General features: G+C 40.8%; 1 protein-coding gene across 2 annotated transcripts; it reads right to left on the bottom strand.

Moving 5' to 3' along the window:
• Window positions 1-650: 650 nt before the first annotated feature.
• Window positions 651-21,622, bottom strand: LOC124287397 (WD repeat-containing protein 26-like). Of its 2 annotated transcripts, none has more exons than XM_046723928.1 (14): window positions 21,208-21,622; window positions 20,684-20,783; window positions 18,225-18,281; window positions 17,408-17,544; window positions 16,267-16,364; window positions 15,208-15,364; window positions 14,575-14,713; window positions 13,634-13,774; window positions 12,838-12,957; window positions 6,314-6,459; window positions 4,672-4,750; window positions 4,215-4,344; window positions 3,128-3,301; window positions 651-1,828 (listed from the first exon to the last, which is right to left on the bottom strand). In XM_046723928.1, exons 1-14 carry the CDS (start codon window positions 21,414-21,416, stop codon window positions 1,791-1,793), a joined length of 1,725 nt encoding a protein of 574 aa, XP_046579884.1. In that variant the 5' UTR covers window positions 21,417-21,622; the 3' UTR covers window positions 651-1,790. The 2 variants fall into 2 exon arrangements, with proteins under 2 accessions (XP_046579884.1, XP_046579885.1); XM_046723929.1 differs by having other exon boundaries at window positions 15,208-15,346.
• Between the last annotated feature and the right edge of the window lie 269 nt (window positions 21,623-21,891).

Raw genomic sequence — 21,891 nt, 5'->3', positions numbered from 1 at the left:
TCCCGACATACAGCTGGAATATGTGCGGGCGTAAAACTAAACTTACTCACTAAACTAACAATGTTTCCTTATTTGGCAGTCCTTGACAGATATTAAGGTAGCTTAGAAGGACAGCTAGGATGGCTCATGTTCTATATCTATTCTGCTGAGATACGAGAATCTACGTCACCACTGATCAGGTCTGTCCATGAATTGATGTTTACAGTGTCGGCTCAGAGTTGATGATGCTTGGCAACGCTATCTGCTTAATTATGACATAAAACATATCAGCTCATCTATAGTATATATAATATGACAAAGTAATCGGGGAAAGTATGTACAAAAGATAAAATATAATGCAAGTGATAAAATATTATCTCCAACTGTACCTGACAAACATCAACACAAACCAAAGACAGTACCACACACAGATCGAGAGAAGGCCTCAACGCTCAACTCTCACTCAACTCATTGTGTCTCAGACCAAGAAACAATGTTGGATTTTCAACTAACTTCGAGAGCAAATATAGTACTCAAAAGATGATAAAAATTATTCTTTTATATTACTGCAGTTAATCTGCGATGACAGATTAACCGCAGACACATAAATGAATAGGGTGTTCATCAACTTTTTTTTTAGAGTAGTACAAATAAATATTGCAATTATTTGGTATTTTAAAGATGTATATTTTACAGAAAACTAAAATTTTCTACCACAGTGAGGTAGAGACTTTCTTCTAAAAGGCATATAAAATGTCTGTCCCTAATTTCGTGTAAAAGCTTTTCAAAACATTTCAACCTTCTCATCTAGTTAAGCACAGCATTAATATCACAAATCTGACATTTCCCCTGAAAAACAACTTTGTTAACAACGATTTTCCGTGAGCGAGTGACCTTCTGGCAGTTTGTGTGCGGACATGGTGACTTCACTCCAGTAATACCCATAGTAACCATAGCAACAGTGCTCCACACATCACATCTAACCTGAACTCAGTGCATTGCTGCTACCCAGTGAAATAAACTGTACAGCATATTTAACATCCACAAATAATTTCATAATCAGCTTGAACAACTGGCAGTCGCTGAATTGTAATCGTCTTCAGCAAGGTTTCAACCAGTGGTCGGTAAAACGAAAATATGACATTGTAAGACCAATCAACTACAAAGTGGCCTTTTCCGTGTTCAGGTGATTGTGGGGTTTCATTTAGTGGCCATTTGATTTTAGCAACTACATGTCTAGTACTACTGTTTGGTCAGTTGGTTGGTTTGATATAAAATGATACAAAACATATCAATATTTACTGTAGGTAAACTGCCAAAATAGTCCCTTAGTGTTAAGATGAGGGCTATTTAACCGAAAGTGCAAATTCGACTACTTTTCATAAGCATACCCTTCAAGGTAATCTTTCTCTTATACCTATTAAAACAGTATTTTCCAGTGACCATTTTCTCTAAACTCACAAAATGTTCTCTTCAGAACAACAAAACAGGAAAATGCATATTGTCTATTAATCGAAGAAAAAGACAAATGCGACTGAGACAAATGTATAGTCAACTAGTTTGAATTCAGAGTAGTCAGTACTCTGCATTGAAAACATCTGGGTAGCAGACAACAGCACCGGAACAAACTAAGGGAGATAACTGTTGTGTCCTGAAGGACAAGAAAACCCAAGACACCATGAACTGACAATCTGTCACCATTAGGAACAACTCTGCTAGCTACCTGCTTCCGTATTCTGCTACAGTTGGTAGATACGTATCAAAATGTCTACTGTACACAAATATCATACACAGCTTATAGAAGGCCTTGGTCATACTGGTGTGCTCCGTCCCGATTCACTTGTGTTACCTGAAATAAGAAGAAAACCAAAGACTGAAGGTTTAGAAGCACAAAACACATTCCAGCCATTTCCACTTAACACATGCCACTTATTCTACTGAACAGATCACAGTCATTTCCATTTAACACACTTAAGTCATTTTCACTTAACACACTTGAGCCACTTCTACTAAACACATTCCTGTCACATGTACAAAACACATCTAAGTCATTTCCACTAACACACTTAAGACATTCTACTGAACAAATTCCTGTCATTTCACTGAACACATTCAAGTCATTCTACTGAACACATTCCAGTCCTTTTACTGAACAGATTCCAATCATTTCTACTTAACACACTTGTCATTCTAATTTACACATTCCAGTCAAAAATACTGAACATATTCCAGTCATTTCCACTTAAAACATAAAAGTCATTCTAATGGACAAAATCCTTCCACATGTACAAAACACATTCCAGCCATATCTACTGAACACGTTCCAGTCATGTCTACTGAACACATTCCAGTCATATCTACTGAACACGTTCCAGTCATATCTCCTGAACACGTTCCAGCCATATCTCCTGAACACGTTCCAGTCATATCTACTGAACACGTTCCAGTCATATCTACTGAACACATTCCAGTCATATCTACTGAACACATTCCAGTCATATCTACTGAACACATTCCAGTCATATCTCTGAACACATTCCAGTCATATCTCCTGAACATATCTCCTGAACACATTCCAGTCATATCTACTGACTGAACACTGTTCCAGTCATATCTACTGAACACATTTCCAGATATCTACTATCTACTGAACACATTCCAGTCATATCTACTGAACACATTCCAGTCATATCTACTGAACACATTCCAGTCATATCTACTGAACATATTCCAGCCATATCTACTGAACACATTCCAGCCATATCTACTGAACACATTCCAGTCATATCTACTGAACACATTCTGAACCGTTTCAGTCATATCTACTGAACATGTTCCAGTCGTATCTAACATATTCCAGTCATATCTACTGAACACATTCCAGTCATATCTTCCAGCCATATCTACTGAACACATTTCCAGCCATATCTACTGAACACATTCCAGCCATATCTACTGAACACAGCCATTCCTGAACACGTTCCAGCCATAACACGTTCCAGCCATATCTACTGAACACATTCCAGCCATATCTACTGAACACGTTCCAGCCATATCTACTGAACACTTTCCAGTCATATCTCCTGAACACGTTCCAGTCAGTTACGTGTACTGATCACATTCCTCTGGTCCAATAAAGTAATCGTACCTATTCTAATTCTGTCGAGAGGTCCCCATATCCGGACAGTGCCGTCATCGGAAGCACTCGCCACCATCCCTGGAAGTCGGGGGTTCCAATGAACACAATTAACTGTCCTCGCGTGACCCTCCAGCACGGCAATTGGTGACTCTCGCCGGATGTGCCACACGTAAACTTTATGATCTACAGGCACAAAACAGCAAGGAAATATGAGAAATTATATTCACATCTCCAAAGTACCTTTATTTACTTAGCATTTCACAGAAAGGAATTAAAACATAAGGGACAATTACATAATATTATGAAAATAGAACCAAACAAAATCAACAGACTAATGGATGTAATATTTGGCTTGTTGTCAAAAGAAACAATTAACAACACATATTAAGAAGATCCGAATTATTTTCTAAAGGTCACTGTGTTAATACTTTCAATTGCATTTTGATTTTCACCAGCAACCATACATCACAGTTACAGTTATGATAATTTTCAAAATAAGTGACAAGAGAGATGTTTAAGTGCCATAGAAAGAAAAAACGTAATTCAAACAAAACCCTTCATTTGTTCTCATCTATTTCTCACAGATAAAATAGTGGCACTGCAACTCCAATGAATAAGAAGTTAACCGGTTTAAAATATCAACAAACGACAGCCACTTTATAAAGGTGACCAATTTATGACCACTTTATAAATATATATGTAAAATTCCATAATGGTTCAAAACTGCAAGAATGTACGATTGTGCGACAATAGTGCACAACACTATTTACCAAACATAAACATTCAACCTGTAGCCATATAATAGACACTACCTTTATTAAGAATTTGTTTCAAAATTAACTAAAAAAGTCCAGTAGGTCAAATCAAGGTCTCATGAAACATAGAACATGTTGAGCTACATACACATGTTAACACCTACATACATTATTACATTTAGACTGAAAATGGTAATGTCCATACACAGATTTTTAAATATGACCACCACAGTGGCTAAAATCCAAATGCAGCCTCTTGGGCAATTTAGGTGTCATCAATGTTGGGCACCAATCCTGACAGAGTCAGGAGAAGTTATAAGAGTGAACCCTGCTGTACTCACCTTCACTGCCACTGGCTACAAAATCTTGATTCAAGCCACCAAAACATGAGAATATTGTGTAGAAACCCTGACTGATACCTTGAAATTTGCGCAGTAATATTTTGTCTTTTAAGTCCCATAAATGGACTCCCTGAAATGGATAAACATGAAAAGTTTGAATGGCAAAATTCCAATAGTACAGATAATGAATTTAATCTTGAATTATTCAATCAACATCCAATTATGTGAAAAGATTTCATAAATGTTTTCTTAAAATCTTGCTGTGATAGGTTTTATCCGATAAATGTAAAACCATTCAATACAATGCCAAGTCCTGTTCACACTGTGCTTCCACCTCTAATGTTCAAATAGTCATTTCAGTGTACGCCCCTTTAAAATTAGTACGAAACAAGCATGACAGAAAGGCATCCAGTAAATGCATGAAGATCAATCCTCGTTTAGTGGGGTGACGACATACCTGAGTGGCTACATTGAGTAATGCTAATCTGCCTGTTTCATTGATTGCGAAAGACATTATGGGATGGTCTTCTTGAATACTGAAACATAAGACATACAAAGAATTATAAAAAACATACTGTGCATGATAGACTATCAAAACACAGGAATATTTGCAGTAGGTTTGATATCTATCTCATAAAACTGGAGCAGTAGCAGTTGACTCCATCAACTATCAGCGGTGTTTCAGTTAGGGACCATTCATAATTGATGGCTTTGGGGGATGATGATGATTTTAAGAGATGGGAAGGGAGCCATCAATTTTGCACATGTGTACTAGTCGGGGTCAGCAATTTTGTACATTATAAATATTGCAAAAATATGCCTAGAAATTATGGGGAGGGGGACACTGAATTTGTACGACACATGGGTGGGGGTGGGCTGGGTGTGTGTGTGTGTCAGCTGTTGGTCTGTAGTCAGAGCATTGAAGAAAGATGCGATCTGTGTCAAATACATAATTACATTTCAACATCATCCAAATAACATTGTAACCTAGCAACCAGTCTTGTGCCAAGTATTACAAACCAGGATCTCTTCACAAGGCATGAGTGTTCACACTCAATCAAACCCTAGCATCCATGCTTACCATTTCACACATACTTTTGTCTTAAAGTGTTTGAGGACAATAGATACTGAACACAAAGAATGCTTCACAAAATCCACATCATGGTTCCAAACAAGTGGTTGCTGCTAATGGACACAGCTATCGCTTGTAAAATTTGCAATGAAATAGTCCATAATTAAGCAAAAACAAATATTTTTAAAAGTGGTTTATAGTTTTTCAATCAAACCACGCAAGTACTTTTTACTGATCTGAGTGCAAACTGATTGAATTTGTTTGCTGGAACATATGGACAGTAATTGCGGTGACTGAGATATGCTGCTAGATTTATACGACTTCAGCTATTTCATGTACTAGCAATGTTAACACTTCGTACAGTGTTGTTGCTGTGTTTGTTGGTGTAAAGATCGTAAATCATCAGTAGTTAACACCCTTACTGTGGTTATCTATCATTTTGCATGTCTGTCAGCAACCAAATCATAAGTGTTTCATTATCTGTTAAACTAGGCTGTCTGTTACGATAGTAACCTTTGTGACATTGGAGACAATAACAGTGATCTACGATAGTAACCTTTGTGACATTGGAGACAATAACAGTGATCTACAATAGTAACCTTTGTGACATTGGAGACAATAACAGTGATCTGATTGGACAGAGTCATTGCAAGGGACACAATTTGGAGAGGCAACACAATCTAGCCAAGAAAAGTAGGCTTGAATTGGCAATAACATGCCCAGATATCAGCCAGTTGACTGTTTTGCCTTGGGAAGATGATTTGAACTTGGCTACAGACGAAAATACGAAAGAGTACAATTAATGAAAGCAGCACTCAGTGATGTAGAGATAAATATGAAGAAAAGTAAACCACAGACTCACAACTTAAAGTGTATCAGATTATAACAGACTCACATATTGAAGTCTGTCAGATTATAACAGACTCACATATTGAAGTCTGTCAGATTATAACAGACTCACATATTGAAGTCTGTCAGATTATAACAGACTCACATATTGAAGTCTGTCAGATTATAACAGACTCACATATTGAAGTCTGTCAGATCATCAAAGTTGTATCCCCTGATTCGATGGTGTGTATCTGCTGCCAACACTGTTTTGCCGTCTCCTTGGCAACCCAGACACTGGACCCGAACACCCTCCCAGTTGTCCAGCACAGTGCCATCAATATCCTGCAACACAGAACATACATGCTGATGGTCAAACACCAATTGAGGACAACAGTAAGCCTAGTCCATACAGTCAGGGTTTTACTGGATGTAGAATCATTATAATGCTAAGAATGGAGTCTAAGATAAGCTTTTGTGAATGAAAGTATTTGCATATTTCTGGCACCAAATATTGTGCTGAAAAGGTGTAAATATTGAATCATGGTCACAATGATAACGTGTGAAAAAGCTGAGCGATGTATGCAGACATCCAAAAATAAGGAGTAATCCCTAGTGATGTAATGAATGAGGAATTACTGGTGATGCTGTCACTTAAAAGTACCAGTATAAAAATGGTTTTTTTTAGATTAAAAGCATTGTTTTAACAAGCTTACATTCAGACGTACTTATACGTACCTGTTAAGCTACCTACCGTAAGTCGAGTGGAAGCGAGGTGTCAACACAAAACAACCACACCTGTGCAACTACCTCCCCTTCCCTGTCACCAATCTTTCCGGAGCCTAAGGCCAAAAAGCCGGAGAAAAGCGACAAACAGGCCAAAGTCCAGAGGGGTGGATGGGTGGGACTTAACCATACGTCTGAATGTAAGCTTGTGAAAACAATGTTTTTAATCTAGAAAACCCATGTTTTAGCTAACATTAAGCCATACTTATGCTTATCCGTCGGCAGGCGGTGGGGGACAAGGCCCAACCACATAATTGCCTATGTGAATCCGACACCCCCTGGTGACATGTAGTATTGACAGACTTCACAAGGAGGGTTGTTTATACCCAAGACATAAAGAAAAAACAATAACTACATAATCGCTACAATCCACAAGAGTTTGATGGGTATTCTAGAAGTTGGTGACTCAAGTCAAAAATGAAACCCAAGACATAAAGAAAAAACAATAACTACATAATCGCTACAATCCACAAGAGTTTGATGGGCATTCTAGAAGTTGGTGACTCAAGTCAAAAATGAAACATACAACTTTATGGATGACAACTTCTTTTTTATTGCATAGAGCGACGTTTCGATTCTTACAACTGTTAGCTAGATCAACTTTTAGCTTGATAACGATGTAAGAATCTACATCAAAACGGCGCTCTATGCAATAAATAAGAAGTTGTCATCCATAAAGTTGTATGTTTCATTTTTAATCCACAAGAGCATAAGGCTCAATGGCTCATCCATTTCGCTCATATGACGACGTGCATGCGTGTGTATTTATTGCAGAAAGTACACAAAGTCGAGATGCCAAAGGCAAGAATCACTGACGACGGGCGGAGGGAAGTTGTTGCGCGACAACTAGGGGCCCGAATTGCTGGATGCCTGCAACATCTGCTGTCGAGATATCCCGCAAATAGTGAGAGGCAAAAAATGAAGCAGATTTCCAAAAACAGCCTTCCATAATAGCCTGGAGGGAACAATACTATGAAGAGACAATGTTGACGCAAGCGCCCGAACTTCGTGAGGGTGGGTAGAGGACGGCAGGTCCATATTCTGCGCAGCATATGCCCGGAGAATCACAGCCCGTAACCATTAAGAAAGAGTATTTCTGGTGATCTCTGACTTGGAGGTTGGAGACAACGGACCGAATAAATGGCGAAAATACTTTCGACGTGATTCAGAACGTTGAAGGTAAATGCATAAAGCACGCACCGGACAAAGGGACAAGTCTGCATGCTTCTGAGAACACAGGATGGCGGAAAGTGGAGGAATGTGAAACATTCGGGCCTCTTGCCCAGGAAGCTGAATTTGGGCGAGAATATCCCACTGTAGACCAAGATGGACATCGCCAAGGACACATTGGTCAAACTGTACCCGACCATAATCAATAGCATGAAGCTCAGACACCCTAGCCGCCGTAGCCAAAGTAAGGAGAAACGTTGTCTTTTGAGTCAGAAGGTCAAAAGAGACTGTATCCAGAGGTTCATAGGAGTCGCTAGTAAGATCACGCAGAACGACGTTAAGATCCCAAGCAGGAGGAAGGAATTAACAAACTTGATCCTCCACAGAAAAAGCCCGAAGGAGTTTTTGAAGGGAAGGAACTTTCGTGAGCTTGTCACCCAAATCGAAAGAGACAACTGAACTGATGGCAGCCACATAAGTCGAGATGGTTCAACCCTTGAGATGGCGTGAGGACCGAAAGTGAACGAAGAAATTGGCCACCTGTGGAGGTGTAGCAGAAGACGGAACAAACCCCGGTTTCTCAGCAAAAGTGGAGAAGGAAACCCACTTATCATCATACAGTTTACGAGTCGTGACACGATGAGCTGATGAAATAAGTGCGGCAGCCCGAGTAACCCTTCAAGGAAGCTTTGAGCAATCCCACACGTGAAGTTGGCAGTTGTGCAAACCCCTGTGCAGGGTGTTGCTGTGTGGATGCAACAGAAGATCCTCCTGGAATGGAAGAGTGAGTGGAGGCCGATTTACGACGCGTAACAAATCTGGGAACCACGTCGTGGCCAAAAGCAGACGAAGTCGATTGGTCTGTCGAATCTTCTCCAACATCAAAGGCAACAGAACGGTTGGAGGGAACGCGTAAATGTCCCAAGCCAGCCGATCCAGGACAGGAGACACGAAGCGGGGAAGACGATTGTTGTGCCGTGTCACAAACAGATCCACCTGTGGAGTCCAGAAAGACTCCGTCAGAAGACGAAAAGTGCTGGGATTGAGCATCCACTCCATGGGAGTGGGACGAGATGACGTAAGCAATCACGTTTCTGGCCCAGAGAATGTGACGCACCCAGACCTCCATGTGTAAGGGGTCGCTGAGGGCGAAGAACTCAAACGTGAGGCTGAAGAGAGCAGATGACTGGGTCAATCCCAGTCGGTTGACGTTGTGGACGACCGTCGCATTATCCGACTGTATCATCAACTGACTGACTGTGATGTTCCCAACGTCGAATGGCCCGAATGACTGTGTCGAATTCGAGACAATTGATGTGATGAACCTGTTCACCTGGTAACCACCATCCGGCTACCTGATTGTCTTCGAAATGAGCTCCCCAAGCTTCCAGCGAAGCGTTGATGAAGAGATGAGACTTCGCAACCGTTCGACGGCAGGATGCCGACGCAGATGGACTGGCAAGTGAAGCAGACGATCAGGAAACAGCAGATGGGGGTAAAGAAACCGCTGCAGGACACAAAGGTGGAGTCGACCACAGGAAGTGAGATCCTGTGCTGACATCAACAGTCCCAGAACCTCCTGCCAACGGTGCACCGTCGCTGACGCATGCAGAAGGGCGGGAAAGCAGGCGACAATCTTGTCCCATTGATCTTGAGGAAACACAGATTGAGCGCCGTCTTGAAACGAATGCCCACGTATGTCAAATTCTGGGTGGGTGATAACTCGGACTTCTGGAGGTTGACGATCCACCCTAGGTGAGCTAGAAGATAGAGGGTGGTAATCATCTCCAGATGTAGATCCGACAGAATTTGATGCCCTTGCAGACCATCGTCTAGGTAGAAGGCGACCCTGATAGCTTGGCGATGAAGAAAATCCACGACCGGTTTCATAATGCGAGTGAAAATTGAACAGGGCCGTAGAAATTCCAAATGGTAGGGCTGCCCATTGGTAATGAAAGCCTTGATAGATGAAACGGAGATATTTCTGGAACCCTAGGTGAATCAGAACATGTAGATAGGCATCCTGCAGGTCTATCTATATGATCTATTGAGATATGTTTGGCAGAACCATCCGATGAAGAGAACTGAGAGAGATCATGGTGAACTTGTCCGGCAGATGGAGATACATGGCATGGAAATGCTTCAGATTGAAGATGAGGCACGTTTTGGACAAGTTCTTCTTCGGAACGAGGAAGATAGGGGAGTAAAAGCCGGGTGATGTCCTCGAGGGTCCCAGGCGTAACATGGCTGCCTTCTCTACCTACGTGTTGATGGCCTCCAACAACCGGGCCGACGACGTTTACAGTAGAATCTCGTCTTGTCGGGGGGCGTAACCCCTTGTCAAGTTGTTGAACATACGGGTCGTCTAAAACGGCCCATCTCTGAGAAAAGAACCAAAGCCTCCCCACAACTGGTAACGTTTCTAATGGTTGAGCCACTGGAGGAGAAATCAACCTCTCTCTCTGGGGAGAATGTAAAGTCATTTCCTCCCACGTGTGCCGCCTTTGCCTCCGCATTGAGGCGTGGAAAAGGACACCCGTATTCTTTCTCCAACAGATCATCGGCTGTGACTGGTCGAACGGTTGGCTTGAAAAACCTTCTAAACATGACGATGTCGGTATCATTGTTCGGGAACATTGTGGACCGGCTGGTTACATACAGGTCGCTGGTTTGACAATATAATCAATTGTTTCTTGCTCTCCGGCGCATACTTCTAAAACTGAAGGAATGGCTCCATTGAATAATTGAGAGGAAGTCCATTTTTCCCGTAAAAGCGCCCTAGTGTGTCGTTTCGGGAGCTTAGACATTGTAAGAAAACCTTGTCTGTGAAGTTGAGTGACCTGCCCTGAGATATAACGAGTATGTGCTAGCGCATCCAAGTCCACTTATGTATGCAAGACAGTGTAGCCATCGCCATCCGATCATCATCCTTCTCCTCGAAGTATTTATTGAGACAATCCATCGCAGTGGACACCATGGCTAATGGTAACAGTTGATGCCGTGCTGCAGCGTCTACAGATTCTAACGGCTTGTCGTCAGTCATGTATAAAGTAGTGGTGGGAAACAATAACGCCCAGTCAAGATCTCTAGAGACAGGAGCAGTATGTGGGACACTTATGGCGCATTCCCAGTTTAGCGAATGGTTGAGATGGCAACGCCAATGCAAAAGATTCGTTCATTGAAGTAGGAAGTTTTGTTAAAGCTGAAGGCGGCGGAAACCTGAGAGAGTCTGGGGTGTTTCCAAGTTGAAAAAACCCAGCAGTGGGGTTTGATGCATCATAAGCATCCATAAAGTTGGACATCTATGCCAACACTTCATTGCTCTGTGGGGGTCGAGGAGGACTATCATCCCCTTTATCCAGAACCAAAGTACTGGTTGAGTCAACCTTCATGGGTGAAGACTGAGGCGCAGGAGGCACTGTAGAGATAGACGCAGTCGGCTGAATGACGGGGTCGACAGACGGAAAAAGCACAGCACGCAATTGAGTCAAGATGTCGGTTGGTAAAGAAAGAGAGGGAGGAGCGGACGCTGAACCAGACGTCGAGATATCAGGGTACACACTGGACGAAGTGGTAGTCGCTGTAGGTGGTCGTTGTCGGGAAGAACGAGCACGTAAAGATAAGGAGAACGACAACGTGGAGACGAGTAATCCTCCTCCTAAGAACGCCCCTGGCCATAACGGGAAGGAGTAGCTGACCTTGACCTGTCATAATCATAACGAGGAGGGCGATCACACTGAGATGGACGAAAATCATCAAACTGCCGAGACGACTCAGTATCCGTTCTATCATAGTCATCATAATGTGAATCCATATAGTGTTCAGGGACTCGATCCATGGATTGCTCAAAACTGTCCCATCCATCCGGGGAGTTGTAACGATCCGGTCAACCGCGTCGATCCTTCTGTACAGATCGACCAGAACGCTCCAACAAAGTATCCCGCTGGCGTGACGAATGACTGCTCGCACGAGAACGATAAACTTCAAGTCAACGGAATATGGAACATAGCTGTCCTTCGCAATGCAAGACGGACAACTACTGTTGGGCTCAGCTTCAGTCCAACCACACGTGTTCCAAATATTGTGCAAAACAAAAGTGTTCAAATTGTTCAAATTCACAGAAAAAAGTCACCGAAGCAAACAAGACGGTTACACCAAGAAATAAGGTAAGTAAAACTTTACTACACAACTCAAACAACACTTCCAACAAAGGAAACATAGAGAGCTCTATTCCACACGTCCTACTGGTATGGAGCGCAGGAAAGATTGGTGACAGGGAAGGGGAGGTAACTGCACAGGTGGGGTTGTTTTGTGTTTACACCTCTTTTCCACTGACTTACGGTAGGTAGCTTAACAGGTACGTATAAGCATAAGTACGGCTGAATGTAAGCTAAAACATTAATTCTCTATAGCACATCTCTGAGGTATGGACAAGAGTTTTCTGTTAGATATACACAAATATCGAGTTGGATTTTAATTAATTTTTTGTCAATACAACAGCAACTGTTTTTTAAATCCCCAAACAGCTATATTCCACATGAATGATAGGGGTCTGTCAATAAGCCTTGACCAGACAACTGATACTGTGTGTACATTGACAATCAATCTACCCAGTCAGTAAGTCTGACCACTAAACACATTTGGTTGCCTACAACAGAGTAGCTTAGTGGCGATACATTAAAGCTGAGATACAAATTAAGAAAGATGCAAAAATACAAGATGTTTCCATTAGAAATATTGCATAACCATGGCAACTGTTCCACTCACACAAATATAGAACTGGCCTCTTGTGCCTCCTGTGACGAACTTCTTGCCGTCTACATGCCAGGACGCACTCGTCAGACTGTCCTCTGGGGATTGACTCAGCTTCTGACGTAGATCTCCTGTCTGAAACATGGACCGGGCAAATCCCATTAAGTAGCAGTTACACGTAGAACACGACAGTGCTATTGAGCTCTACTGAATATGTCTGCTGTCACTGAAAGCTTAAGGGGATGTGGACATATTCTGACTAGGCATCCTGTTTTCAGAGGCATTTAGAAGTTCGAGAAAGGAGTGAGTGAGTGAGTTCAGTTTACGCTGCTTTTAGCAATATTCCAGCAACATCACAGCAGGGGACAGCAGAAATGGGCTTCACACTCTGTACCCATGTGGGGAATCAAACCTGGGTCTTCGGCGTGACAAGCGAAACATTTAACTACTAGGCTACTTGAGAAAGGAAGGAAGGATAACAATGGACTGAGAGGCATAAATAAAAGTGTGATGAAATGTTTATACAGTTGATTATATCGAGTTACTATAGCATGTGGAAGCCTGGGAAGTACACAAAGGGTCTGCCTCTACACTATGTTCATGATGTTAGAAGCTACACTAAACCACTGCTCCCACTGTAATAAAGAGGTTCTTCATCGATATTCTACCAAGTGGGTGTATCTGGAGGCGACGTATTTGTTCTGAGCAGCATCCCCCCTTCAGGAGATGTCCCTTTTCGGTCTCTATTCCTACTTGGAGGAGTGTCTATTCTCTCCAGAACTACCTACAGGAGTGGTAAAGGAGGACTCACCTCAACATTCCAGATCCACAGCTCGGAGCAGTCGTCTGGGCCACATGCAACAATGTGTGAGCTGTCAGGACTCCATGCTATGTAGGCAACTCCATATGGATGGCTGTCATATGTCTTTCTGTGTCGTAATTCATGAGTTTCCTATGTACAACATTGAGGAATCCCATTACAGTTACTTGCCCTGCCTTGTGAGTGAGTGGGATAGTTGGGTTAAATGACACTTTGAGCAGTAGTGCAATTATACCACAGCTGCTTAATTCGGGAGGAAAGGTCTAAGACATTTACCATTTTTGGCGAAACCTATGAGCACGGCTATAGACATATCTGAGACAAACTGGAAATCCAACCTACATTCAAAGGATCCTAGCATTTTCTGGCTTGAAATTAGAGAAGTGGGACCAGAAAAGACCAGGGCCACGTTTCACAAAGCTCACGTAAGCCAAAGATCTCGTAACTTTTCACGTAGCATTCGTACCTCCTGTGTTATAGCATAGGAGATACGAATGCTACGAGAAAAGTTATGAGATCTTAGGCTTACGAGAGCTTTGTAACAAGGCCCTGGGCTCCATGTGGACGCCCATGCTGATATGCCATCATGTATCTAAATTAAAACTGTGCATTGAATTAGTTAACATGGTAAAGAAAAGACTCCATGTTCGACTCATGGTAAAGTCAATAAATAACACCATCAGGGATGTATCCAAACCTGCTCAGAAGCCAATACTCAGGCTCAAGGCTACAGCAACTATGAGTAAATATTCCTAAATTAGAAATACAAAGATTACAACATGTTATTTTGTGACATTTTGGTTCTGTAGAAGTCACTTCAATATGATGATTTTCTCCCCAACTGCCGGACAAGGTCATTTGGTTTGGAAGCCTGGCTATATCTACGATCATAGACAGGGAAAAGTTGAAAATGAGACTGCTAGTCAACTTACAAGATCTACATCCCACACAATCATTGTGCAATCCTTTGAGCCGGTGGCGAGTTTGGTGCCATCTGGTGAGAAGCGACAGAACCACACTTCGTCACAGTGGTCATTGAGAATCTGTATTGTGTTGCATGGAAACTGGTCCCTATGAAAGAATATTAAGTTACCAATGTGGTCAGATGTGGCAATGGCAAAGTTTGTTTCACAACTTCATAATAATAATTCCTAAGTCACAAATGTCAACAGAATTAATCTTGTTGAGTCACAATTCAAGTGCTTGTAATATAATTGAAGTTTGTATATTATAATTAGATCACATATTTCTCGGGATTTCAAACCTTAACCAAGTCTTTGGGTATATATATACTGAACTTCATGCAACTTTCAAAATTGTCAATAATTTTAACATGGTTAATGTTCAGGATTATATAAATAAAACCATGAACATGTTCTGAAATGTCCTGTACCATTCAAGGTTTAACATCACTGACTGTATTTCACTGTTTTTCAACTTTGGTGAAAATGTCCGATTAAATTGAGATAATATCAAAATGCCCTTTGTCAGTGCGATATCTCTGGTAATTGGTGACCTTTTCTCAATTCCCCAGTTGTGACACTGGGTGAGCAGCCTGGACTTACTTGGTGCAGACGTGGTCCAGGAGTAGTGAGACTGCATCCAGCCCACTGTCCAGACGGGTATTGTGGTAGGGACACTTCTCCTTCTGCAGCTCCACTGCCTGTGTGAGTAGTGTCAGCAGACGGCGAGGTGGCAACATTACTGTGGGGGGCAGAAAGGCTGCAGACAGATGGCATATTCCTTAGACATATTCTATTTGGTCTACCCTCTTACAGTCACCAGGGCAGGCCGAATATTCCTGAGACATATTCCACTTGATCTACGGCCTAATAGTCACCTGAGGCAGACGGCACATTCCTTAGACATTTTCTACTCGGGCTACATTCTTTCAGTCCTGAGGCAGACGGCATATTCCTTAGAAATTTTCTATTAGGGCTACATTCTTTCAGTCCTGAGGCAGATGGCACATTCCTTAGACATTTTATACTTGGGCTACATTCTTCCAATCATGAGGCAGATGGCATCATCTTCCCTCACTGTACACTCCATCAGTGTGGACACAATGCTAAATAGCCAGTACAGACACTGAGGCCAAAAATAATTCTACAGGGCATCAGGCTACAATCATCAGACATTGCCTATATTCAGCCAAAAATCATAATTCTTTATTGAAATTATCTGCTCAATTACCTGATTCTTTTACTATTTTAAAGCCCAATCTTTAATTTTATCAGTGATTTTGTTTTATCTCTATATCAAATCAAGCTTGCGAGTAGACAAAATAAAATTCGAGAAGGTTACATTTAAATGAAACTATATTCTTTAATTACCTTATTGTTCTATTGGAAATGAAAAATTAAGTACAGATTTAAGCCTCTTTTAGGCTAGTTGTAAGTGTCACAAGCTACAATAGGTGGACTGAATACAATGCCACAATGACATTATTTCGAACTAGAAAAAGACCATGTCATATTATGCTTGAGCATTATTCCATACTGCCAAACCCAGTCACAGACTTGGATTTTGGCCAACAGGTAAATATGGATGTGCAGGTATCTATCAACGAATGTATCTGGGATACATCAAGGGGTAGTGTGACTTCCACTTGTGCTGCTACTTACACTGTAGTTTCTCCACCAGCCTCTGTCTCGACTCAGGGCCCTTGCCCTGCCAGTCGGCCATGTCGCGCAAATCCTCTGGGGTGCTGCACATCATGTACCTGAAACAGGAAGACTCAATAATCCTCTACACCTCCCAGCACACAGTGAGTCTCAGCATCAGAGGAAGACCTAATGGCACACATGTTGAGAACAACAAACCAAGGGATTGGGTAAATACAGGATTAAAACCAATCATCAGTTGATCTTGGAATGTTGCTTGTGGATTGGTTGGTTTGTTGTATAACGCTGCACCAGCTATATTCCAGCTACATGACGGCAGTCTGCAAATAATTGAGTCTGGACCAGACAATCCAATGATCAACAGTATGAGCATTGTTCTACGCAATTGTGAAATATTGGAATGACTGCATGGTGACGTGAACTAGGACCCCTATGCCTACTGAAGTTGCTATGTTCTTGTACTGTTGTCATCTGTGACAGGTAGGCACAGATCCCACAGTATACCCACAAACAGGGACAATACCCAGAAGCATAGATATATATCACTTCCACCACAAACATATCACAACCGACATGCTCCCACTGCGACAGACTGAGCCAGGAACCACAGCTGGTCCCTATACAAATATACCACTGAGGCCTTCTCTCCACCATAGTTTGTTTGTTTGTTTGTTGTTTAACACCACAATTAGCAATATTCCAGCAATATGGCAGCAGACTGTAAGTAACTGAGTCTGGACCAGACAATCCAGGGATCAGCACCATGAGCACTGATCTACGCAATTGGGATATACAGTCTACTACATTGAGGATCATTTTACGCCGCTTTTAGCAATATTCCAGCAACATCACGACGGGCGACACCAGAAATGGCCTTCACACAATGTACCCATGTGGGGAATCAAACCTGGGCCTTCGGCATGACAAGCGAACGCTTTAACCATTAGGCTACCCTTAAGCCTACTACAGACTGAGACAGGACCAACAGTTGGTCCCAAAGCAAACATACCACCATTGACGCACTTCTATTTCTATATTTAGAATCCAGTAGCTCACCACATACTATTTCCCTGAAAAAAATTAAGTGATGAAATCATGTGTGGTAGTTTCAGTAATGTCTATGTTTGAAGGAAACACTCACGAGCTGAGAATGTGCACCCTCTCAGTGTTGTACTTGAGGGGGGTGAGCTCATGGCGTAGACAGCTGAGGGCCTCCAGGACTCGTCCATCCTCGAGCTGCTCTAGGTACTTCTGTTCCAGCAGCAGGAACTTCATCTTCTGAAATACAACCAAACACATGTATCTTAATCATAATAATCACAACGACAATAATATATTTGACTAATATTTTGCTGACCTTCATACACATTCATATTCTGAATACAACCCATTCTGATGTACAGCATTACAAATTCATGATATGTAATACAACCATAGAACTTCAGCACCAGGGGTGGAAATAACTTTAAAAAAAATTCTAGTGTACTCCGGTACAATGGCACATGCAAAATCACTTGCCCTGATAATTTTTCCACTATACCAGCCGTTTTCTTGTTGATTTTTTAAATAAACAACATAATTAACATTGGAAAGTCAACTGGACACCAGTACAGTGTGATATACAAATTTGCTCGCCTGACAGAAAAAACACTGGACTCAGACGTCGGGCAATGGGTTATTTCCACCCCTGAGCAAATTCTTTATAACTTATGAGTGAGTGAGTTTTAGTTTTACCCTGCTTTTACCAATATTCCAGCAATATCATGGCCGGGGACACCAGAAATGGGCTTCACATATTGTACCCATGTGGGGAAACAAACCCGGGTCTTTGGCGTGACGAGCCAACGCTTTAACCACCAGGCTACCCCACCACCCCTTTTCTAACTTGTATTTGTTGACTGCAACATGTACAACACACAATCAGTGTACAGCAGATCACCTTGACATATGTGACTTACTAGAAGGCCTTGGGCACATTCTACTAGGGACTTCAGTTCATTCAGGGCTGTCTCTGCCTATAACACAACAATGGATGTCATCATGTAGACCATGGTAAAAATCTGAGCAGGTTATTACCAAGATTGAATGTCAATAACCTTCACATACATTCCACATGAAAAGGTGACTTCAATAATTTTCACAAAATGTGAAGATAAAACAAAAACATCAAAGTTAAGAACTGAATGGAATGACAAAAAACTCTTTTAAAAATCCCAATTTTGAACACAAGCTTTTTTTCCTAACTGTTCTCTATGGACACAAGGTTTAAAACCCCAACACCTCAGGGTGTATTCAAACCAGGAGGGAAATAATCAGTGCAAATGAGGGGCTGAACACATAATCAGTGGATCCTGACAAAGGTAAGGGAGGAAACTCTTCACAACAGAGCCTCAAATGTATTGAGGCACCGGTGCTCATGCTCATAACATCATAGCAAGTTACAAGGGGTGAATATGAAACAGCTTAAAACACTATGATAAATACAAAATGAGCATAAGGCCTAAAAAAAAAAGCTTATGGTTCCGATTTCCCGACCAACCCTAAAAATTCCCGCTGAGCCTAACAATTTTACTCACCACATAATAAATTAAATTTATTTTCTGACACATGAGTAATGTAAAATATTTTGAAAAAAACCCCAAAAACCTACCTACCTACCCTAGTTCTGAAATGTAGGAAATCGGAACCACAACATTTATTTTTTTTGGCCTAAGCAGCTATTTCAGCTATGCAATGTTATTGGTGCCAAAACATGTTTTGTGGCATTGCTTGTTACTCCTGCAAATATATTTTTGTTGTTATAACACTGTTTTACACTAATACGAAGTATTATATTAATAATAGTCACTTCTTTCGACAAGCATGGGTTGCTGAAGACCGATTCCAACCCGGATCTTCACAGGTATGGTATCATAGTGTATCAGTTGATCAGTAAATTTATTCCCATCTTATACCACGCACCAACTAATGGCCATCCTATAAGTATCATGACAAAGGGCTTACTATGTTTTCTTATACAATGGGTATACTGGGATGATATATCATCACAACTGGAGCTACTGTTCATGTTAGACAAGTTGATTTACTGAACCAGTAACCATGGTAACTTGTTTTTATCAAATAGACCCCTCATCACATGTTTGAATATATTACGCCAGACATAAAATGATATGGCAGTAATACATTATTTAATATCCAGTCACACCCACTGAACTTTAAAACACAGTACATTATTCTGTTCCCAAGGACCTACAGAGTAAGATAAGTGCTATGTCATGTATGAATCGTAGATGTTGGAATACACAATATACTAGCCATGCTAAATCCTCCCTAACATTTATTTCAATCATATGGACACCAACGGACAGACATTATGCCTTAACATAATCTGTTTTAAAAAGATATTTAAACATAAAACCATATGCCTACTCCAGTGCCACACTTGACAATACTTAGAACATGCATAAAACATAAATAATTGAGTCCTTATTAATATTACCTACTTCATTCACATAATCCATTACATTTACCTCATTAAACAAACACAAACCATTGTAGGCTTAAAGATCAAAAAGCATTAAATAGTAATTACCCATGAACGATATTATGTCTTGTCTTAAATCAACAGAAACATCATATAGTCTTTTCAAAATTGTATCAACATCTTGTTTGTATAACAATAAGCATTTCTGTAATTGAAAAACTGACAGAAAAAATTAAGTGTTTACATACAATACATCAAATGTTTATGTATTAGTATACATTAGCATTATAACCTTTGACCCCACTTCATGACAATACCAGAATACCATATCTATAAATTAAACAGTATTTTTAGTCTGTTAAAGTGTCTTCTAAATCACTTAATCAAACAAGGTCTGAAGTTCAGCTATTGTGTCTCAATCTTATGCAAAACTCCACACTAAAATGGGCACTATCTTCATATAGATGTGGTTTGTTTTGGTCTCGCTATGATCATGAGGTCATGTGATATGCAAATGATCAGCTGTTGCTATTTATAGCTCTGAATGTCAGCAATAACATGCTTGTCTCCTAGGCTGGCCTTAGATTGTGGTCAGTGAAGCTTTTATATAGGCTACAGACATAATTCCTTCTTCAAATATGTGTTATAACAGCATGAACAGACTATATACATGTGTCACTAACCAGAAATAGTACTTCACCAACGAAGGGCCATTAGTAAAAACTAAAGTATACTACACAAACACAAATGCTTAACACAAAACTTAAATTAATGATTAGTAAAATATTTGAAAACATATCAGTGTCTGGAATTATTACATAATTTCTTTAGTGTAGTTTACATGAATTTCTAAACTACAACATGTACAATATATATCCAAATATGTAAAACATAATTTTCTGAATTTAGGTAAAAAACAGTTTTGCACATTACCTCTTTCCAATCCCCATCCATAACATAGGACCTGAATTTGGCAGCAGCTGGGTGCTCTAGCATACATCCCGACTCTGCAATCAGCTGTTCAGCTGTGCGACTGAAAAGTTAACAAACCTTTGATGCAAGCAACCCTCTGTATGTGTGCAAGCTTAATCAATACAATTTGTCAACATGTAGGGGATTGTATGCCATTGCACTGCATGTTCTAAAAAGTGCACTGAGATACTCAAATATGCAAAAGGTTATGGTATATAGTTGCAAATTCTGAGTCGATTTTCTGTTGTGGTATGATCAGCTGATTGCTAATGAGGATGAAAACACCATATGTGCCAAGGCTTACTACCCTTGTCACAAGTTGCGGGCACCTGCTTCAGGTGACTAGTGGTCAGGAATGCTACACGTAAATCCAATGTATCCATATGAGAAAGTGAATAGGAATGAAGGAAATATACAAAGGCTGAAATAAACATCCTTTCCATATCACAACTGACTAGCAATTCGCTGTCAACACTGATGCTTACTTCAGTCCGAGTCCCCTCAAGTGCTGACCGATTAATCGGACAATGTCTTGGTCAGTCCTCGACATAGATTTCATAGACGTTTCTCTCTCTGTCTCAGATGACAATATGCCATTAGTAGCAGAACAGGCCCCATTTTGCTGCGAAGTCGAAGCGATTTCTTCAGTCGTATCTCCATTGTGCTGTTGGCAGCCATTAAAATTTGCCTGCATGTTTGAGGCTGACAATCGCTGCTTTTTAGGCGGTGGGGGCGACACACCACCGTCTTCCGAGTCTGACGACGATGCCAGTATTGCTTTACAAGTTCTTATGGTTTGTATTATTTATCGAATACAAACCATTGGACTAGGAACTTAAGACAAAAAAGACCTAAAGGTGAGGCTGTACTACCCGTCTCCCGTGGCCAAATTTGTTTTGCTTCGTGACGTCACCAGAAGTAGCATGAATGCTGGGAAATACCACCGCGCGACTATTCAACTTTTAGTAAACTATTATGTTCATAAAATCTTTATTTTAACCGCAATAATTATAATAATTATACCAAAATGTTATTTAATATTGTGCCGTACGCATCATATAATATATTTACAGAAGGCACGATAAATGTATTATATAATAATTTGTTTGTGTTAAGATAACACACATAGGGAAATATATATATATTTGCTGCTAAACATCAGGTTGAAA

This window comes from Haliotis rubra, unplaced genomic scaffold (assembly GCF_003918875.1).
Source record: "Haliotis rubra isolate DU_JTF1 unplaced genomic scaffold, ASM391887v1 Scf40, whole genome shotgun sequence".
Taxonomy (NCBI): Eukaryota; Metazoa; Mollusca; class Gastropoda; order Lepetellida; family Haliotidae; genus Haliotis; species Haliotis rubra.
Note: the sequence above shows the minus strand (reverse complement) of the source record. Positions and strands in the feature narration are given on the sequence as shown.